This window comes from Tyto alba, unplaced genomic scaffold (genome assembly GCF_018691265.1).
Source record: "Tyto alba isolate M040663 unplaced genomic scaffold, T.alba_DEE_v4.0 Super-Scaffold_44, whole genome shotgun sequence".
Classification (NCBI taxonomy): domain Eukaryota; kingdom Metazoa; phylum Chordata; class Aves; order Strigiformes; family Tytonidae; genus Tyto; species Tyto alba.
The window spans coordinates 7342465-7365137 of NW_024881320.1; the positions used below are offsets into that span (position 1 = coordinate 7342465).

At 43.7% G+C, this 22673-nt stretch overlaps 1 protein-coding gene across 5 annotated transcripts in view; it reads left to right on the plus strand.

Moving 5' to 3' along the window:
• The window catches only part of ULK1 (unc-51 like autophagy activating kinase 1), an 83076-nt gene that overhangs the window by 20629 nt on the left and 39774 nt on the right, over positions 1-22673 (plus strand). For all 5 annotated transcript variants that reach the window (XM_042805211.1, XM_033008260.2, XM_033008261.2 and 2 more), the window contains exons 7-11: positions 3975-4148; positions 5893-5966; positions 8720-8821; positions 16882-16940; positions 20827-20909. In XM_042805211.1, coding sequence (XP_042661145.1) covers positions 3975-4148; positions 5893-5966; positions 8720-8821; positions 16882-16940; positions 20827-20909 — 492 coding nt within the window. The remainder of the gene's footprint in view (positions 1-3974; positions 4149-5892; positions 5967-8719; positions 8822-16881; positions 16941-20826; positions 20910-22673) is intronic.

Below are 22673 nucleotides of genomic sequence, written 5' to 3' on the forward strand. Positions count from 1 at the left end.
ATGGAAAGTGTGACAAAAGTGACTCCTCTGTACAGGAGTAACTGGAATTCTGTGGCCTAAGGTACTCAGGAGGTCAGAGCAGGCTGATCTAAAATATCTTCTTAAATTCTGTGAGTTGGCATTGACACAGATTGTTGTGGACAGTTCATAAGTGTGTATTTATGACCTTTCCTAAAGCTGCTTCTTTCCTCTGTGAGGAAAACTTCCTCTGAGAGCAGGGCAGTTCTTGGTTTGACCACGACACGCACAAGGAGTTATTACCTTCCTAGTTCATCCCAAGTGGTGCGGGGACCCTTTTGCAAACAAGAGGTGTGAGGCACTGCTGGGTAACTTTCTACCCTCTACAGCTAGGTAATTAAGAAATATCTATGATAAGACTAGACTTATCTGGAATAAGTCTTCTCACTTGTACAGAAGTCTCACTGGCTGTATTCTGCACAGGTGGAACCAGGGTTGTTATGAGATGGGCCCCAAATAAGCCAGGTTGGTCTCTTAGACTTTGGTGTGATTTGAACTGGGCCCATGTTAGAGATACTTATGGCACCTGTGGGTAAGAGGAGAAGTTCTTGTTCCTAAATAACTTTTCCAAAATGACACAGTCATGTAACATCAGCAAGTGTACTCCAATGCATCTACCCTTGGGTCAGCCAACAAGGGCTGTTTGCTACAGTTCACTTCTCAGCCTCTTGGCAGGTTGAATATCTCGGCACAGGCTGAGTAGGGCACTTTTTAGGTGGTTTCATCCTTTTCCTACACCTCAAGAGCTACGAGGCATGTGGGCCCCACACTGACCCACAGTAAATATTTGCTCTGATCTACTGACCTGTGTAGCTGCTGTTCCCAAGGCAGTAAGCAGAGTGCCTCGTCACTGAAGTGGAGCCCATGAAAATAAACACATGGATATTATTACTTCTCAGTAACGGCAAAGTAAGGGTTGTGAAACAGCATTCTCAGCAAGAACGTGTTGCTCACCACAGGCATCTACAGGGATGCCCAGACTTTAGTGCGGGCTTAGTGTTTTGCCAGCAGTTTCTGGTGAAGATGAGTATATTTCCTTTTTACAGGGATAGAAGTACAAGTTCCCTATTTGGGATGTAGCAAAAAAAAAGTTTTGTTCTCCATGTTTGTTGTTTTTTTTTTTGTGGCATATAAATTGAATGAGTCTTCTAGATCTTCTCCCTCCTGTAGCTGTTCTAGAAGATCCCTTGTGGACTAATATCCTGAAGTTGCTGAAAGTGTCAGTTGTATTTATGTCTGTCCTTCAGTTAGAGATTGCTGCTGTCATGCAGTAGACTGATGGGCTGAGTATTAGAGATAAGGACTTTGGTTTTTCTGTGTTACAGCCTACAGTATTAATGGAGAGAGGCAAAAGTTTATGCCTCTACACCCCCCAAGTAACCGACTGTCCCTTCTCTGTTACTGAGGGCGGCGTCTCAATTTCACAGTCCTGTCTTGCTGCACTACCTGGATTTGTGAGACTTAATGCTGCCAGAGGATCCAACAGACCTCTGTCTAATTTTGCTGTGCTGCAGCACAGTAGTTCCACTGTGGCACAGCAACTGCACTGGGGGAGTCTGTCTGCAGGCTCAAGACAGCAGCTTAGATTGTGCATGTGTCAGGAAAACAGAACTTTTGCAGGGCTGAGAGCTTTGTGCAGACTTACGTGGAGTGGAAAAGCTGAAATTCTGCAGAAATTAGTAGCTTAGAGGCCCTGTTTTCTTTGAGTGAATGGATTTTTCTGATCTTGTTAGCAGTGGTGTTGTTTTCAACATAAGGAGTTAGAACCCACATTAGGGAGGATTAGTTGGCTTGCTGAGGGATGGTAGCTAGTACTGTGTTAGCCTTATAGCCACCAAATTATCTGAAGGACAAGGTAACACCTTAAAGATGTGGCATGCTGTTGGGACTGCAGGTCAGAACAAGGCTCTCACCAACACAGTTTTTCTGCTAGAGGCAGAGTGTGTTTAGCCAGGAGTTTGTAATTGCCTGCTGGCTTAATAATGTTAAGAACTGCCAAGTTTCAAGTCTTGCTTCATGTTTGGGGGATGATGAGACAGCCTGTCCTTTCCTGGGCTTGAGCTAAATTGGGAAAAAAAACTTTGTCATTCTTGCTGTTTTATTTAAGGATGGTGTTTTAACCATTTGAATAGATTTCCTTGAATAGGAATTGTAAAAATATTGCAGAGACCTTTTGTTGGAGAGAAGATTGAGCACATCTAAAGTGCTGGACCTTAATAGACAGAAAATGATACAGGACTGAGTATACTGATGTACTTCAGCAGGAGGTCAGGGAAAGCCTTGTTAAAGATGAGGCAGTGCTTTTTTCAGAAGATGCAAGTGGGTTTGGAATACTTACATCTAGGCTGCCTCTTATCCTTAAAATCCCTTCACAGAATCTCCCCTTCTTGCAGAGGAGTCTCTTGAATTCCAGCTGAGTGCCAGTTCATGAGGAAAAAGGCCCAGGGAGGGGAGGGAAACTCTATATACATGTGCACTGGTCTCACGTGTATGTGTCCAGGACCAGCTGATAGCCGTGGTGACATTTCATCTCTGCTTGTGTCACCTTCTAGAACAGTGAGGTTTGGGAGTGGTGGAAGTTTATTTTTTATTCTAAGTACTGTTTACCCTATCTGTGTCTCTTGCTGTTTCCCATGCACGTATTTTAGAAGTTAGATTTTTAATTTCCTGTGTTGTGTTAAAGCTGTGTGCAACCTCATCTGTGTTTTTATAAGGATTCCTCCCTTCTAGCTGACTGGAGGGAGTAGCATTTTGAAGCTCCTGCCAGCTTGTTTTAATGTCTTGCTAGAGAACAGCTGGAAAAACACTAATGAAGTCCCAAGTAATTTACAGGAACCTTTTACAAAAGAAATTATTTTATTCAAGTGGAATGGTGCTTTCTTTAAGCCTTGACTTGCTTAGTGACTGACAAAGAGGCAGGCTGGTAGTACTGTTGATCCTGGGGTTTGTTCAGCAGGCTGCTCCCAGCTTTGGCAAGAGTTTCGTATGTATAGTTCTTAAAATAATGAAAGCTAATGTCACATTGCTCTGATTAGAAGAGCCATTTGAACATTATTCTAATGCCTTCGATATTTATTTTCACATTGCAGTTCTTGGGAAGTCCATATCTCAGGATAATGCAGTTCAGAACATCTGTATTTGCAGATTTTTATTATTATTTGCTGATAAAAGCTTTCTGAGATGGTTTTGTTGCTCTTTCCTACCTATGGATACGAGATAGAGGGTGTCAGATGACAGTTCGCAGGGACCATTTTTTAGGGGTACATTGTTAGCTGTTGGACTGTTCTTCATCCTAACACAGGTTTGGGATTAGAATTATGGTTTGATCTAATGAGTGATGATGCACAAGGGTTAGGCCTAGACTTGGACTCCTATTTTTAAACTGCTGGCCGTGTACCCTGACTGACTGTCTGAACTTAACCTTCCAACCTTCTCCAGGCCTAGCCTGGGCTGTAATGATGCTTGCAGGTGTAAAGCCTAATCCTAACTGCCTTTCCTCCTAGCTCCAGGTTTAAACATAGTCTTTGATAAATCTCTGAATTTATTGACCATAGCTTGAAGGTAGTGACCCACCCAGTCCGTGGGCTGCAAGCCCTGCCTAGTCCATGCCCAGAGCTGCCTGGAAGCTCTTGCTGAGGAAAGCCAGAAATGTCACCAAATGTTAATTTTTGGACCCAGCTGATAAGCCAAATTCAGCACCCACTGCTGGCATGAGTTCACCATGAGAGGCTCGGGGCTGAAAACACCACTGACCACAGAATAAACTGGGAATGCAAATACCCTCCCTTGTTGCCTGAAGGAAACATTCAGAAGTAGTGTGTGGAATAAAAATGCCATACATGGAAGTAAAAATGCCAAATTATGGTTAATTGCTGTGGAGAATATGCCTTCTGGGCTCTTCGGAGAACTGTGAGTGTAGTTTTTTCATCTGCATTTTTTTTTCCCCTCCTCCCTAGCTATGAGGACACTTAGTGAAGACACCATCAGGCTCTTTCTCCAGCAGATAGCGGGTGCCATGAAAATGCTGCACAGCAAAGGCATCATCCATCGGGACCTGAAACCACAGAATATCCTCCTTTCCTATGCAGGAGGCAGGAAATCAAATCCCAACAACATTCGCATAAAGATCGGTAAGACCCTGTTAGAAACATCACCCTAAGCGCTCTCAGGAGAGTTTGGTGATGGATAAGTGGCAAGCCTCAGTCTTTCTTTGGGGAACTGTCTAGTGGGAGGAAAGAATTGCTGCACTTCTTAAAACTCCCTAATGTTTTTCATCTTCCTTGCTTAGTACCTCTGCTAGGCATAACCATCAGTTGGCTCCAAGCAGTAAGAGCAAGAACAACTTTCTGCTCTGCCACGACACAGACTAACACAAAAGAAACCGGACAGGCTCTCCTCCACTTCCAAGCTGAACTAGTGCCTCCCTTAGTAAAAACAAATACCAGCCTGCCCCAGTTGACAAGTAGTCTCCAGGCTTACGAAGAAGTGAGCAGCTGTTGTGACTTGAGCTTTTAATAGAATTGAAGTAGATGTTGCTGTCTTAAGGCATGAAACTAACTGCTCTCCTGGCTGGCCTCAGAGCATGGTGGGAGTCAGGCACACCTAAAAGCAGGTGTTTCCACACTCTGAATTAGGGGCAGGATTCTCAGCTACATCTTGAAGAAATTAACTTTTTGCACATTAGGCAAGTGGCACAGATGGACTGGTAGTTGGGAGAAATGCTCCAGAAATCCAGTTACAGAGCACACATATCCCCTGTGGTTCCTCCAAAATGAATGCTGGGTGGTATCACCCTCAACACTTATGTTACAGTTCATGAGCTGAAGGCGACACCAATTTAGATAAAACTGTTCCTTGCCTGAACCCTGTGAAGTGCAGAAAGTGTTAATACTTTCATTCAGCTGAGAAATGAGGTCCAGTGTAAAAGTTTGAAATGTTGCTGCCCATTTGGCTGAAGCATTTTTTTGTGAGGTGCAAAGTTATCTGGAAGGTGGAAATGCCTGGTAGCCACAAACACAGGCGGAAGGGCTGCGGGCATGGCTGCTCTTGGGGGTGATGTACCCCGCATCCCCTTCCTCCTGCTCCCCAGAGAAGTACATGGTCCAGGGAATAGCTAGCCATACCAATTCTTTAGTGACAGATGACAGTGTAAACAGCTGTGTCAATCTCCGAGCTTGAAATATCTGGTAACCTTGAGAGAATCTCTTAAGTATCATATGATCAGATGCTGAGTAACCTGCAGAGTTAATTCATCTTGGTATTCCTTGGCTTTTCTAGCCACCAGGTGAAGTATGGCTCAGCTTTCTGTCCTCGTGCGGGGGTTAGCACAGTTGAAACCCTTCTAAAGGAACAGAGCTAGATTGTTTTCAGTAGGACTTGTCTAGAGATGTGGGTGGTGGCAAGTAGCGGTTTCTCTTGGATGGCTGTTACATCGCAGCCTTTTCAATAGAAGGGCACTTTCCCCAAACTAAAAGTTGAGGCAGCAGCAGATGAACTAGTTAGCATGAACTGGCACATTCTCATTGAGCTTGAGAGCTTTACCAGGTTCCAGCAGCTGACAGTTTGGAGTGCAGGCAAATGGGTACAGGAAAAAGTAACTGTTGATCTCTGAAAAACGGATGGGAGTTTGTTCTTCTGAATACTTGTTTTGTGGCTTAGTCTAGCCTTTTCTAGTGTCTGTAGTGTGCATTAATAACTAGCACTAGGATGTTGCTGCTCGAGAAGAGAGATATCAAAGTGTTGTTAAGATGGGGTACTTCACGTGCTGCAAAGATTCATGAGAAGTGAAAGGAAAGTAGGAGAAATCAACTGGAGAAGGTGCAGGCTCTCTAGAACTCGTGTCTGATCCAGACCTACCTCTGCTTCTCTTTGTAGCTGACTTTGGGTTTGCCCGATATCTGCAGAATAATATGATGGCAGCAACATTGTGTGGCTCACCAATGTACATGGTAAGTGTGCTTTGCCTACAGGTTTTTCTGTATTGTTCTTGCTTTGCCACCCCAGAAGCAAGGCTTTATTTTTCACTAGTCTTTCCCCCAATGGTGAAATTTTATTTACTTGTCAGAAACCAGCTATTACACAGGGAGACTTCATAAAGTTATAGCTACTGTTAATGTTGGACAACAGGTGCCTGTGTTGTCATCAAACTTTCAGGTGAGCTGTGGATACATAAAACAGAACAAAACAGACTATTGATTGCTGTCTGCTCCCAGAAACTGCACCTTCCAGATGGACCAGGGCCTTTCCACTGGAGGCGTTGAGAAATTAAATCTGTTTCCTCTGCTGAGAGCAAAGCAACAACAAAAGTGAGTGAGGGCTGGGGTGATATTTCACACATCTGGCTATATTTGAGGTGTCGCTTCCTTGGAGAGGAACCTCAGTAAATCCGTAAATTCAGCAGGCACTTTTGAGACAGAGTGGTTCCACAAGCCTGCTGTCACCTCAGGCTTTGCAGCTGTTTTTGCTAAGGCCACAGCATCAGGAGCAAGGTCCCTGTTTAACAGCAGTTTTGTAAAATCTCCAACTGTTTTTAGCATTTTGGTCTTGCAAATCCCTTCAGATCTATAGATCTACCCAGGCAGAGATTTTTCCATTATGGCTAACTTACTCATAAGTATGCTTTGCTGTATGACTCAGCAGATGGATGTAGATGAAGCTCACCTGCTTCTGTTTGCAATTTGGTTTGTGCATTCCCACTCTCTAACCTGCTCCCCTTCTGACCCTCCTGACCCCCCAATTCTTCTCACCAAACCAGCTGCTTCTAGGATGACTTCTTAGCTTGTGAAACGTATTTAAGAACAAAATTGATCCCTTTCACCCCCTCTGTACTTTCCACTTTGGGACCAGGATGTGAGGAGGTGATGTCTTGTTTGTGCTTATGGAAGCAGTCAGGATCTTGGTGTCACATCAAGTCAGTGAAATTAAAAATGACAAAAACAGGCCAGAAATAAAAATGTCAAAGCCAGCAATGTAATACTTCCGGGGGATGTGGGTGTCTGAGCTCAAAGTACAAAGATGATGTGGATCAATTTAGGTTGAATTTTTTAAAAGTGCCCTGGGGGCAGTAGGCACCTGATTTTGAACATGATCTAATCCACTCTAAATTGTATTTTTTTTTTGTCTGTACTCTTTGGGCAGAGTTAGGCTGGACTGTGCTGCACTGCACAGGGGTAGTGTGTTTGGTAGTCTGTTCCATAGACTTCCTTTCTCTCCCTTTTTTTGATGCCTGATGTTTATTTGAACTATGCTATATATGTGAAGATGATGTCATTTTTTTTTTTTGTCTCCTGTGAGAGTTTCCTAAATTGTCTATTTTTAATGATACTTTTGGAGTCTCTTGTGAAAGTAAATGAAAACACACAGTTTTTGTTTGTTTTTTTTTAAAAAAAGGGTTGGAGGAAGCTAGTGATGAACTATTTTATTTTTTAATTTTAAACAGCTCTGCACCTTACAGGGAATCTCAGAATGTTTCATACTGGTCTCTGTTTACTGATGGATTTGAAGGAAGATGTGGAGGGGAGGGTTCAGCTGGGATTTAGGGGGTGTTTGAAGTCTGTCCCTACTGCCATTGTGGATTTTGTGTGTTAGCCTGAGCAGCATCTGCTGGCAAGGCAGGCCCTTATTCCTTGCTTTAGCTCATGGCCTATTGCTGTTATTTTCATTTTGCTCTTTGAAAAAAGAAAGGCATTTTACCTACACCAGCATGAGCTTTCTGTCTGAACCCTGATGTGATTCATGTCACGTGAGACTTCAAACCTCCTTGTGCAGTTCTTGTCCTGTTTCCTCAGCTTGCTTTGGTGCCGCGCCTGCTTCACGTAGGGACAGACTGAGCTGCCCACAACTTGTTTGCTGCCATTTTTTTTCCATTACATGTGGCCCTTACTTCTAACAGAGCTACAGCATTGATCCTGTTCCATGCTGGCAGCACCGTGATGAAGTCTGTTGTTATAAACACATGGGATTAGCAAGCCTGCTTTTTTGTCCCTCTTCTGCTGCCGCTCCTAAGGCATGCTGCCTCCTGAGCCACGGGGCTTTGTGGGCTTGCACCATCTCCAGCTTCTGGAATGAGCCTGGGAGGGAGCAGCTGAGGGCATGGTGAGAGATTAGAAACCAGAGTCTGAGGCACAGCAGGGCTCAGGCTCTTGGACTGAAATGCACAGATCTGCCTTTGAACCCAAACTGTGACCTTGGCAGCAGGCTCTGGAGCATAATTAATATGCTGCCATCTTAGGCTAAATGAGAAAAGTGCATAAGTGACGTAGATCAGGATGGAGGCTGAGGCTTACCTGTGCAGTGTCAGCCTTTGGGTTTTTTTGATCCTTTACCTGTAACTTGCTTTGGTTTAGAAGACCTATCCGTGCGATTTCAGTGAGACTTCTTCTGAGTACAGGTGGATTCAGTAGAAAATGGTACACTGAGAAGGGAAAGTACCGAGTTTGCCCAAAGTAGTGGAACAGCATCTGGTATTGTTTTTGTGTGACTGAGCAAAAGTCTCTGCTTCCCCCATTTAGCTAGGGAATTGGCTCTTTCAGGGTAGTGCTACAGTCATCTTGGGAGCAAATCTTTCATGGTTATTAGGGAATCGAGCTCGGGGGTTTTTAAAGCATAATAGTGACTTCTGTTTCTTTCTTGCAGCTGCCAAAAAAAAAAAAAAAAAACTACATCTTTTTATAAAACAGATTTCTGTTCTCTCCCCAAAAAGGCACCAGAAGTCATCATGTCTCAACACTACGATGCCAAAGCTGACCTCTGGAGTATAGGAACCATCATTTATCAGTGTCTGACAGGAAAGGCTCCTTTTCAGGTGAGTTGCTTAGATCTAATGTTTCTGACTCTCTCTTGCTTTTTTGTTTGTGGTTTGTTGGGTTTTTTGTTTTTTTTTTTTTTTTTTGGTTTTTTTTTTTCCTTTAATCTGCTTACTGTAAGCCTTCTGTTATCTAGGATATTAACTCCCATAGATCCAGCCTTGTGGAGGTCTGTCTGTACAACACCTTGGCAATGTGGCGCCTATATGTTTTAATACTGGACATGTTACTAAAATATGACTCTCCTCTGGGCTGTGTCTCAGTGAAATGTATTTCCTGGTTATAAATTATTAGGAAGGGTCATCACTTCAGCAAATTATCATGAATCGGATAAAGCAGTGTTTCCTTTTCCAGGGCCACACTTAAAAATTCAGTTTCTATTTACAACTGTATTCAGTGTATAATTTATAATTATAATTCTGTTTGGTATGGAAGGACAATATGTAATTGCAAGTTAATGTTCGGGATGATTTGCTAGTAGCTGGTATATTGCAGTTAAATTGTCTTTGTTTTTAGAGCAGTTAAGTAGGATCTTATCAAAAGGATCTTATCTGTCATCTCACAGCAATCCCTTCCAGCCTGAAATGTTTATGTTCATCAAGTCCAAACCCCTCCAAATATAACACACTTCAGTAAAACTCCACCCTGTAATTTATGCCATAACTTCTGGATGAGCTAGAGCATATCTTTTGTGAAAGGCATTCTCTGACTTCTAAATTTCTGAATTATGGAGAATTCATCACAGCCTTATGCAAGTTTTATCAGGATTGCTTCGTGTATTTTTAATCTTATATATAGCTGGAGTTCATCTAGACTCAGTGCAATTTTCTTGTTCCAAATCATTAGTGTGCCACACTGTGTATTGCTTTTCTTCCATGCTAAATGAGATCTGCAGACTCTCCTTTGCAACCACTATTTTAAAGTACTGTACTTTCAGGTTTTGTTCCTTGCTGTCTTACAGTATGGCAGAGAGATGCTTGAATTGCTGATACTTCTTTGCTTCTCTAATGTGTGCGCCCTGTAGACCTCCTTTCTAATCCGTGGAAAAAGACCAGACCTCAAATTTGCTTGCTGATGTGTCAGCCAAATGCCAACTCTTCAGCTTCTTAGATCAGTTAGGACAAATGTGAACTATGGCCCTCTTTTCTCATATCCTGGCATCTCTTTGTCCTGACTCCCTAACAAAAAACCAAAAGCAAAACAAAAAACATCAAAAAAAACCCACAAACCCAAACAAACCAAACAACAACAAAAAAAGACAGTTGGGAGGGGAAATCTATGCTCATGTAAGAAGTCAAATTTTATGAACCGCAGGACTTTCTGAGCTTTAATTCCACAGCTCTTTAGAATTTCACACAAGACCTTGAATGTTTATGCAGTTACATCATTGGGAAGGATAAAGTGAATTCAGAATCTGCTGGAGGAAAGAGTGGGCAAATACAGAAGTAAACTAGTGGTATGTTTTGGTTTTGTCTAGAGCCAAGACCACTTTTCCCCTTCAGGGTAATTTTTTCCCTGTTGCTGTAAGAATCTTTCATCCCAGTGCTTTATATTCTGTCCACCAGCTTGCTCTGTATTTAGAGCAAGACTTCATTTCCTTTGCCTATTTCTTTTTTTATAAACACCCCTACAAAGTACACTGAAACTCCTGAATGGCTCCTGTTTACTGGCTTCATCCCCTTGTTGTCAGTGTTGGTATCTTTGAGAAGAGAAAGTGACTGTTAGGATAAAAGAAAATAAATAGTTGTGCATTAAAAGAAAGTGTGGGGGTGGAGAAAGCAATCTCTTTGTGCATAGGAGAGCCTTGCACTTGTTCTGTCTTGTAACTTGGTGCCTTTTAGTCTCTAAAAGGCACCTTGATACTGTACTCATTCAAATGATTTAGTTATCATTTAACATGGTGACTTTATCATAGGTGTTCTTTGCTTAGTAACTCACACACAACCTTGGGGCATCTGATTGCCTTGAAAAGAATTAGGTGGCTTTTATCATTGATCATTGAAGCATGTCGTAGAAATGTTCTTCGGAAAACATTTGTTCTCATAGGGAAGATTTTTTCATAGGAAATAAAATTGAATACCAGTCAGCTTCATTCATCTCTCCAGCCAAGGTTTTGAAAGGGCAGGTGGCCAGAACGCCATCAGCACTCTGCCTGTATGTGTGTCCTCCAGCTCACGCAGAGGTGAGAGCAGTCCTGTGTGCCTGTGTCCCTCTGGTTGAGGCATGGCAATACTCTGTCTTGTGGTGGACAATGAAGGGACATTTCAGTCCCTGCCCAGCAGGTTCCGATCCTTGCTTTGTGCTTGCCTGACTGGATAATTGCCCTTTCCCATAAACATCCCACATCTGTTGGTCTGGGGACCGGGGTCATTTGTTTCTGTATTTTAATTTTTCCCCATGCCCATTCCTCTTTTGTGGCTTGTATTTTGAAGCAAAATGCCAGGCCCCATTTGTTACTGTAGTAGCAGCTGTGGATTTGTTTGATCAGGGAGAGAGAAGAGCTCAACCCAGATGGTTTTCTGTGCACCATCTATTTGTTTTGACCATGTGTGTCACAAATTGCCTTCTAGCTGTGAGTTTCAGGTGAAAGAAGCCTGTCTTGGGCAGATGTTGGAAAACTAGTTAAAGGTTAACTGGCTTTATTTCTTTGTTGTTGTGGCTGTTGTAAGAATGTGCTGATGGTCACTGAGCAGGCGAGAAGCTATTGTTTACAGGGCTTTTAAGAGAAGAGAGGGGTAGTGGACAGAGGTGATGGGGAGACCATGAGTAGGAAGAAGTCCTTTTGGGAGGGACATCTACAAATGGGTGGGGAGATAACAGGTTGATTCCACGTAGTGCCACCAGCAGACCCAGTTGTACAGGGCAGCCAGGAACTGGATTTCTGACATTAACCTCTTCTGGTAAATCCTTACCATGCCTTGCCTCCCAGGCTGGCAAGGACAGCCCCTCACTTCTGTCTAGCTGAGATTCCCATGGGAACCTGGAGCACGGTGGCATGAAACGTGCTGCATTTGTGCACTCTAGCTGTTCGCTGCATGAGCCAGTTAAGCACCTTCACGGGGATGCAAACCAAAAGGACTCCAGTGTTATCTGCAGTGAGGAGGAATGAGCTGTCTAAAAATAAAGCAGGGCTTCAGGGAGCTGAGTTAGATGGAGAAAAGATCAAATGTATGGAAAGGCTGCGGCAGCTGTCAATCCAGAAAGTGCTCATAAGTCAAGACAGAGATGTGTGTGTGTGCGTGAATGTGATTTCTAGTTGTCTCAAAGTTAATTTTAACTGTAGCTGGGTCACCCAAGGCAACTTCCCAGGGCCATTTCTGTCCCTTCTCTGCCTCACTGCACACAGACAAGAAAAGCTGCTGATGCTCAGATGTGAACAGTTGGTAGGATGGCTAGTGAAGCTGTCTTAAGGAGCTTTTTGTATTAAAAATGCCCACAAAACAAAACAGTGAGACTGCCATAGGGATGAGATTAATGACATTCATAATCCCTATAAACAGACTTGATGAGCACTGTATTAATATGGAATTGTTAATTTACCTTGCCTAATAAGTGGTCTTGCATCTCTTAATTTCTCTTGCCGAGGACAGGACTTGAATAGTACATATCTTGGTCTTGCTGACTGTTACTGAGAAGTGAATTGATAGTGCAGTGGTTTTCTCTTGTCCTTACCTGATCTGAAGAGATTGGGACCCAGTGCCCACCATGAGGTGATGTGGACTGTGTAGACAAGTGACAACGAGAAGCAAAACTGGGGACAGAGAAGAAAAATATTTATACGAGGTCTAAAATATCTTCCAAAAACAACCTAGTCCTTGTCAGATGGTGTTTCAAATATGATTAGAATTAAATTACCTCAATTTAATTGGGGGGGGGGGGGGGGGGGGGGCAGGGAGAAGAGTCACACTAATGTTCCTGGTGGTTTCTGTTGTGTGACCCCGTTAAAAACTGGGCAGCTCTTGGTAAGCAGATGCACCGCTAAGCACATGCACTTTGTGTCAGAGCTGTCTCTGGCAGTAGCATGGGTCCACTTGGATGATCCTGCTAGGGGCCATGAAGCCTGGTTGTCTGCTGTCTGAGCCATAGCCTGAATCCTCTCCTAGCTGCTTTACGGACACGGTGTGCTGAGTCCATGGGAGAGTAAGCCAGGGAGTGGGGAAGTGACAAGAGAGGTAATGCACATTTTGCTGCCTGGTCTGGCAGCTCTGAAAGAGCTAACCTGTCTGTGTATGTTCTCATCCCACCCAGCTGCTAGATGAAAAATTAATTTTAAGTCTGGTGTACCAAGTCCACTGCTTTGATTCTGGGTTAATTCTGCCTGCATAAGTGCTAGGATTATGTATCACTTACAACAACTGCTATGTTGTGAAATGGGCCTTGAGGAAGACTAGGGAAGGGAGGATTTTCTACCTAGAATTTGAACTCCTGCTTTATTTGTTAGGCAAGCTGCTCTTCTGATCCCAGAGCTGTTTCTCTGGACTGTCCTGTGTCAATGGGGGACAGGCATTCCTGACAGTGGTAGGCTATTCTGCTGGGACTGGGTGCAGTGATTGAATTGTTGCTGTAGTCAGGGAGCCATTGGCTTTTGGACACGCGTTTGTGGGTCTGCTCCTGCTCTGTTTGGAGTAGAGAGAAAAACATCCATGAACAGCTGAAGAAAAACATTTAGGGTTTTTGTTTGTTTGCTTGTTTCTAGTTTTTGAGCTTTCAGGTTCCCCCAGGTGCCAGCCACTTAGTTGTGGGAGTCTTAAAATATCAACTGTTAAGACTGCACAAGCAGAAGGTATTTGCAGCAGGTTTTCAAGCTTCGCCCTAGAACTAGAGCCAGAAATGTTACTTCCTTTTTTTTTTTTTTCTGATGTATCTGAATCCCCTATGTACCTCCAAATCCCCAGGAATGCCAAAGGAAAAGACTTGGAGAGCAGGGCAGATAACATACACCTGCTGTGAGGTGTTGACTAGACCGTGCTGTTCACTGACGGTGTGAATGTCTCTGGCCCTCTTCTGAGTGCTGGGCATTTAAATCCAGCCTTTGCCCAAGTGCAACAAATCCAGTGCTGAGTGCTTTTGGAAACACCACCCTGCATGCTTTTCACGTGCAATTCGCTTGCGGGCAGCCAGCACTGAATGGCATTTGGCAGAGTTACGCTGAATGCCTTTGTTGGCTCAACATATTTCCACTGGTGCTCAGGACAAAGTAACCGAGTGGCAGGATTGAATTTGTCCAATTGTCTTTATATATAGAAAAGACAGACAAAACCAGAGCCAGTTACACTAATGCAGCTGCTCCGTAGTAACATGAGAGGGGGGAACAAGGGCATGAATTGGCCTGCTGCTGTGTCTCCTGTTCTTGGGGAAAACTGAGCTGTCCATGCTGCATCCGTTTCTGACAGATGGATGCTGTACTACAGGTAGCAGCTGGCTCTGTGTACCTTGAATGGTCTAGTTGTTAGGTGCCTAAAATGTGCTTTTTCTGGTGATTTTCTTGGGTAGGATGTATCTGCCTGTAAGATAGATCTCAAATTCAGTCCTTAGCTTCCTAGAAGAAAGAACTCAAGTAGCATTTTTAGTCTTACAAACGTTTCTGAATTTTTCTCCATCATTCTCAGAGAGGCACTATTTATTGAAGGAAGAGGTGAGCAAAGTGTCGTCTGGTACCAGTGCTTTATGAAATGAATGCTAACAGCAGGAGAACAGTGAGCATGTTACTGCGAGCCTGGGAACCTGCTTCTAGGAGTGGAACTCTGTGACTCACTTGATTAATAATGAAGTTATGTGAAGGTGCAGTTGGTTTTACCAAATTAATGGTGATCCATAGTTGTCTGTGCTGGGCACTTACTAAAATGACTCTATTCCCCAGCAGGCAGCTACCTATATCAGAAACCAGTGTTGAAGATCCAGCCCTAGTGAGGATGCATGGTCTGGGTGGGTACAAGCCTGACACCCAGGATATGGTCCTTGCAGAACAAGTGGGGATTGTACTGAGACAGCAGCATGTGGAGAAACAGCAACCCTACAGGGATGTGTCTCTAATTTGTACAAAGATGATGGGAACTTTGTTTGAGAATTTTCTTTCTATCCAAGATAGCACTTAGAAAACCCTCTCTAATGAACTGGCTTTGCATGTGTGCTGCTTTTAATATACTCTGTCTTTATTGCCAGGAAAATTTCTGACAAAACAGTGTTTGAAATAGATCAGAGCTTCATTGTGTTTGTGAAACAATTGAGTTGTTGGGACAGGAAATGAACAGAGCAAACAGCCAAGGCTTGTATCTCTCTGATGTGAGCAAGCACTTTGCTTCCCTGCCGTGGAGTTCTGTTCTTCCTTGTACATTAGGTCTGTCAGGCATATTTTACATCATGCAGAGCATTGTGGCCGAGCCATTTGGTGCAGTGTGTACGCTTGCCTTGTTAAAGTTTGCCAAATAATAAGAATCAAATTACAGGACAAGATCTGCAAAGGGAAAGGTGTACAATGGAGTTTTACTGAACCAAATCGAGTGGCAGTAATTGGAAATTTTGATGCATTTTGGCATCTATGTAGCAAGGTGCTAAGCTAAATAACATTCATTTTAATGATTTGTGAAGAAAGTATTTTTACATCTCCTGTTTGGGTCCCTGCTGTGTCTGTGAACAGCAAAGGATATGTTATTGAAGAAAAGACAACCAGGAAATCTTTCTGATTTCCTTCTTTTAGGAATCCAGGAGCTCTAACTGGTAAAATTTTACAGGAGAACTGTGAAGCTTGGGTTGCTAAGAGTACGCAAGAAATACTGTCCTGATGAGTACTACATGAGTCTAATGATATTAGCAGCTTTTGAGACTCTCCCTTTGGTTTCTCTTGAGGTTTTGTACTGAGCTCTGTTATCCTTAATTTTCATCTTCAGCCAGATGGAGTAGGTGATATTGAAACAGCATCTTATGTGTCTGCTTTTCCAGCCATGCTGTGTTAGTGGTATTTTGATGGCCATCTGCAGATTGGCTTGTCTGATTTGCCGTTTTAAGCATCTTAATTGACCTTAAATACTTCTAATTTAGAAATGGAACTAGGTGGAAGACTCGAGGGTTTTTTGAGCCTGCCCTGAACATCGTGAGAAGCTGCCTGTTGCCTCCTCATTCACACTTTCCTACATACTCTGCTGCACCAATAATTGATTGCAGATGAATCTCTCTGATCTTTCTTCCCTGTTTATATGTCTTCCTGTCTGTCACACCAGCCAGCCTGCTCTGCCTTTAATAAATAGACTTTGCCTAAGTAGAAAAGCTTGAGACACTAGGGTTAATTTACTGGCCTGTATTATTCATTGTATAAAAACAAATGGAGGAATGACGTTGGGAGATTTTTATGTGTGTGTGCTTCTATACTGGTGATTTTATTTTTAACCTGAGCTGTAAAACTCTTGTGCCTAGCCCTTTTTTTTTTTTTTTTTTTTTTTTTTTTTAAATCCCATCTCTCTGAATTTGGAATCTTGTTGTCAACATCCCCAGCAGTTGTGTATATTACCACACAAATAGGAGCTGTGGCTTGAGACCTTCTAGCTTCCTGGAATTAAAGTAGAAAATCCCAATTCAGTTGCTGTTTCCCCATGTTCCTGGTCTCTTCACAGTTCCCTTCCCTATCAACAGGCTTCCTGCCCCTTTTCTAAATGCCCTGCAGCATTAATCCATGTTCTCAGCAGGATCTACCATTCATCATTTGGGATTCCTCACGTCTGCAATTATTTAGCCTCCTGGGTGAGGCTATTAGGCCAGCTCAGACCTGAGCATCAGAGCCCTCTGCAATGAAGCTGAGCTCTCTGCAATGAAGCTCAGCCCTTGGAAGGGGAGAGCAGGACAGAACAAGGTCAGGGACAAAAAGAGTGGGCTGAAATACTGTATTTTCACTCTGGCACAGTGCTGGCTTTTCAGTCAAAAGCAAGCTGTAGGTTCTTATTGTCTGCGAGGGTTCAGGAATTGAAAAGTGCCTCTCTACTCTTAAGAGTAGCTGTGAAATAGAAATGCTAATCCCTCTCCTTCACTGACAACTGCTTCATGCACTGGTTTTCTTTCTCCTCTACAGGCCAGCAGCCCACAGGATCTTCGCCTCTTCTATGAGAAAAACAAGATGCTGATGCCGAAGTAAGCATTTTTCCAGTGTTGCCATTTGTATGCACTTGTTTACTCTCTATTTCCACCTGTCCTTGTATGCTCCCAGCCTGTCACTCAGGGAGGTGACTGTAATATATTTGGCCACCTGCCTTCTCCCATTCCTTAAACAAGCAGTGTTGTGGCCCAGAGAAAGTCAGACATCAGTGGATTGCCACAGTTGGTGTTCTCTCTTTCCACAGATACTACTTCTCTCCTACGTTGCAAAAATTCAGGATCATTAGTGATTTCAAGAGCCAGCTAGTGGTCCTGTCCCACATACGGCTTCCCTGAGTCTGGGAGCCTTGGGGAGAAATCACAACAATTCTTTAATCATTTGATCAGCCAAACTGCAGTCTCTCCTGTAACCTGCCATACCTGGCTGCAGATTACACTCCCATTTCTCAGGTGTCAGGGCAGCAACTGCTTGTGTCCATCCTGCTTATTAAGAGGAAATATCATAACCTCAATGGAAATGGACACTGCTGCATTTCCAAGGAGAAGATAACTGCTTTCGTCCCACCACCGTGTATGTTACCTAGCTGCTTAGTGCTGTGATTTGTCAGTGTATTTTGGTTTTGTTGTTGTGGTCTTTCCTTTTGATCTCTGAGCTCTTAAAGCAGAACCTCATGCCTGCTCTGAAAACCTCAGCCTGGTATAGAGATAGGACTGAAGTTCCAGGTTATACACCCTAAAATTGGAAGGTCTCTTTTAAACAGAAACTTAGTTTCCATTTGGCAGAGCTGCTAATATGGAGCCACATATACAGGAAGTTCATTAGTTTGCTGTATATGAGGGGGTTTTTTCCTTATTAGTTTAGACAGCTCCAAGAGATAACAGAAGGAACTGTCAAGAGCTAGAGATCTTATCAATAACTTGCTCTATGCATTTACTTTCGCTTTAGATACTTCCTTTTTTGATTTGGGGAGAAGGGACAGACTTCTACCAGGATTAAATCTGGGGCATCTACATTCTCTCCTGGATTGAACCAGGGAGCGTGATAGAGTAAAACACCTAAACAGAACAATTCAAAGCAAAAACACCGCTGCATAGTTGGAGCCAGATAGTCTGTGTGAGCAGGAAGTAGAGCTTCTGTTTTCTCTACACAGCCTAAACCATGGCTGCTCACCTTTGAGATAGTCCCCCTTACTAGGGGAGAAATTATTCCCTATGATTAATAAGCTTCCTTGTGTTGATCATGCTGCCCTGCTGCTGCTTTGGCTAGTGGGCCATGCAGTAGGAGACAGTCAAGGGGAGAAATGAAACTCAGCTGTAAAGAGGAGAGCATGTCTGCTCCTGTAGGGATTAGTCCTTCTCCTTTGTTGTGAGTCCTATATGTGGTCTGCGTTTACCATTTCCATTTATCTCCACTTTTTAACTACCAAATTCCTCCAAAATTTAAATTCAAGCCCACTATCTTTTTATCACTATAGAAGTCAGATCTGAAGTGGCCTTTGTGTAAATGCCAATTCCGTTCTTTCCAAAGTCAGTTTGTCACTTTAACGTGAGCTGCAATCTGTGCTATTTCCTGAGCAAACATGAATAAACTGCCTCTGCCAGCCCTGCCAACACAGGATGAAACACAAAACCACTCCAGAGACCTCGTTCTCGGATGGCAGCAATGCCAGGATTTGGTTTCATTCTCCTTGGGGCTAGGCAGGCAGGCACCCACCTCCCCATCATCACCATGGAAAGTGCTGTGTTTTGGCTTGGGAATGGGATGGGGAAGAAAAGCTCATTAAATGCTCACCAGCGATCTCTGCCTGCTGGGCTGATGCTGCTGCTGACAGGTGAAAAGCCATTCTGAGGTGGGGAGCCCATGTCAGTAGAAGAAATCCCAAAGGCCTCTCAGTTTTAATAGCACTGATCTAAGCAGCTAATATTCATTGTGCTGATTTGCATGGCAAAGTACATTCTAGATCATGGGGGGACGTAGGCAGTTTTGTTGCTTCTGCTTGAAAATATGGCCTTGGAAAATAATACTGTAGCATAGCAAAGCTTGATGTTTTAGACATGAAAGATAAGAGCAGGCAATCAGGCTGTTAATCTACACTGTCTTCAAGTCTGTGTTGTGGCATCTGAGGTCTACTACCCATTTCTTGGCTTTGAAACCATACAAAAGCTAAAGTCATTGCTGGGAAAGGGACTCATTTTGGATGAGTGCTTTGTGTCATAGATAAATAAATTAGGATAACAACACTGGCGGACTGCAGGTCTCCAGTGCTGATGTATTTTTCAGGAGACCCTGCTAGCTGTGGTTATCTCAGGTTATTCTGTTACTCAGTGTGCTTCTAAGGCACACCTGTTTTGACAAGATGGTGTTTTTACTTGGCTCAGACTGAGTCTTAGTTTAACTGCATCCCTTCCTGGTGGCCACCTCCTTTGTTGGCTTGGGAGGCGCATGAAACCATTCTAGTGTCAGGGATGGAAAAGCAACTCCTACAGTACAAACAAGGATGAGGGATGCTTGACATCATTCTCTGTTCTAGGAATCGCTGGGCTCAGATTCCTGCACCAACGAGGCCTTAGGGCTTCGCAGAGAAATACCTGGGTCGTACTGAAACCTATAAATACATAACTTGCCTCACATCTCTAGTTTCACTGAACAGGAGTCTGTTAGTGCTAACTAGCACCTCCTTTCCCCTCACTATTTTTGTCCTAGCTTTTTTTTTGTTGTTGTTGTTTTTTTACCCTGACTGTGGCAGGGGTAGAGTTGGTGGAAATGGTGTAGGAAGGGTTGTTTCTCCCAGCATCAGTTGGGCTTGGCTTCGGGGCAGTGTGTGATGCCCTGCCCAAGGGAGCCACGTACTGTGCTACTGAGCAGGCTGGGGCTCCGCACAGTTAAAATTACTGTGCTGAGCACACATGCCATTACCTTAGCTGACCCGCACATGGGGAGAGGGGAAAGCCTGGCAGACCGTGGGGGCCATGCTGGGCACAGCCGTGATAAACAGAGGCAATACCAAAAGGAGTTGCAGCCACCTATGCTTAATTTGGAGAGCTGTGCTCTGGCTGCAGGCAGGGCTGAGCTGCTCCTGCCCCTAACAGTGCTTCTAGTTACAGAGGAAAGACAGCAGAGCTGAATCCACTTATGCAAGAGCTGAACTCTGCTTCCCCTACCTTAATCTGCTCATTTATTCCCTGCTTCTTGCGATCTGCTGGGGTTGTGAAGAACTGTTGGGTGGGGGGGAGCACAGTGATTTACTAGCTCTTGTGTGCTGTAATGGTCATTGAAAAGAATGTTTTCTTCCTAGCTATACTGGAAAGTGAGGTAACAGCTGCACTAATTTTAGCTTGCTCGGGTGGCAGTTGCTCACCATCTTAGTGGCCTTCGATTAATAAATGCTGTATATCAAGCAAGCAAGAGACAGAGGTTACTTGCTAGTCTTCTATAAGCTGCATTGAAAAAGAAATGCTGTAATAAAATGGTGGTAATTGGTGATACATTTCACTACAGTGTCTTAATTGGAAGCTTCCCCTTGGTAACTGATTCATGTTAATGACCTCCTTATTCCCATTAGAGCAAGTAGAAGAGATTTTATTTATCATGTGCAAAATTTTTCATGTTGAATGGATTTATCTGGGAACCAGGGGGGTGACATTGGCACCACTGTGGAAGGGAAGGATCTGCAGGTGCTCATGGGAGAGGCCACTAAAGCTAGATTAGCTGTAGCCTTAATAATGACAAGGGGGAGTAAAAGCCACACAGAGATGCAAATAGAGATGCATATGTTCAGGCTTTCTCGAGTGAGCTCCTCTTATGTTCCTAGCCCAGCAGGCACAAAGTGAGTTTGCATTTGCAGGTTGCCTTCCTGAATATGTAAAAGCAGTTTAAGTAGACTGCGAGTCTCTCTTATTTTGCTTTTGTTTTCAATCCTAGCATCCCCAGGGAGACATCAAGCCACCTGAGGCAGCTGCTGCTGGGCCTCTTGCAGCGTAATCATAAGGACCGCATGGACTTTGGTAAGACCTCCTTCCAGTTTTAGTTACGCTGCCTGTCTGTGTCTTTTGTGCCATGGCACTGCATAAACCTTTGTACTTTTGCCTGGTGCTAGGATAAGCATCCAGACACCTGGATTTCACCTGTACCTGGAAGACTGCATAATCTTAGGGTTTTTAGTATATGTGCTGGAAAGGTCGGTGCTGATTCCAGTACACTTTTGTAAACTCAGAGATTCAGCAAATGTTTCTGTGGTGAGTGGACCTTTCACTGATTACCATCACAGACACAACAGACTTGACTTGGGGAAAAGATTAATTTAATTTGTTACCCATCAAATCAGAGTAGGCTAATGAGAAATAAAACCAAATCTTAAAAACACCTTCCCCGCACCCCTCCCTTCTTCTTGAGCTTAACATTACTCCTGATTTTTCTCTACTACTTCCCCTCCAGCAGCACAGAGGGACGAGGAATGGGGGTTGCAGTCAGTTCATCACAGGTTGTCTCTGCCGCTCCTTCCTCCTCAGGGGGAGGACTCCTCACACTCTTCCCCTGCTCTAGCGTGGGGTCCCTCCCACAGGAAAGACAGCCCTCCACAAACTTCTCCAACATGAGTCCTTCCCACAGGCTACAGTTCATGAACTGCTGCAGCGTGGGTCTCTCCCACAGGCTACAGTCCCTCAGGAACAGGCTGCTCCAGCGTAGGTCCCCCCATGGGGTCGCATGTCCTGCCAGCAAACCAGCTCTAATCAAGTGGGTTTCCTGAAACAAGGCTGTGGGGCCAAAGCCCACGGATTTGTGTTTAAGTATCAGGTGGGCGGTATCACAGCAAGTCATAGAGCTTTGGTTTTTTTCATAGACATTACCTTTTTTTTTTACCTGAAAATAAAGTGTGTTGCTGTGTGTTTTCAGGATATTGCTTTTTTTAGTCAGGCTTGGAGTAGAAGTGTTTGATATTACTGTCTTTTGGGGGCTGGTTTTCTGTTGGGTTTTTGTTGTTTGCTCAGGTGGATTGTTTCCTTCTGGGCAGCATATGCTAGTTGATGAGAAATTGTTTTGCAGCCTCTGTTATTCTTTTGGATTAGAGATACCAAGAAAGCCTTTCTGGGGACAGTGTTGCCTGAGTGAAGCAAGCATGTGGATTAACCAAGGCTGATCATAATTATCCAGTGCTGAATGTAAAGAACTGGTTACTAGGGTGCAGAAGTGAGAAAACAAGCCTTTTTAAAAGCGAGTTGTTGAAGCTACTGACAGACTGGCTTGGATATAAGCACCGCTCAGTATTATTCCCTGCAGATCTTCTATCTGGGCTGTGGATCTCTGCCTCTTCTATCATGCTGCTGTGCATTTCAAAAGAAAATATCTTTGAGGTTCCTGTTTCCCTGCTGTCAAGAAATTGAGTCTGGTAAACCTTTTTAGCCCCCCCATAAACTGTTACTGTACCTCTTGGGAGTAGACTGCATGAGTCAGTGTCTAACACTTGGAAATTTGAGATAATAGACTTTGATTTCACTCAGGGACAACAGTTAACAGCACATCTTGCTGCATTGAGATTGTTGCCTGCCCTTAATCACATGCGGGATCATTTTCTCTACAAATTGGCACATCCTTTTAAGATGTAATTGTTTCTAGGGGAGGGTTTGTGAATATATTCTGTACAGAAACCTATATTTGAGATATTCCTTGTGTTTATAGAAGGCAGATCTCAGTGGCTCTGGCATCCCATGCTGTATTCTAATATCTCCTGTCAGTTGAGAGGAAAGCAAGTACCAGAGCCATGATTTATT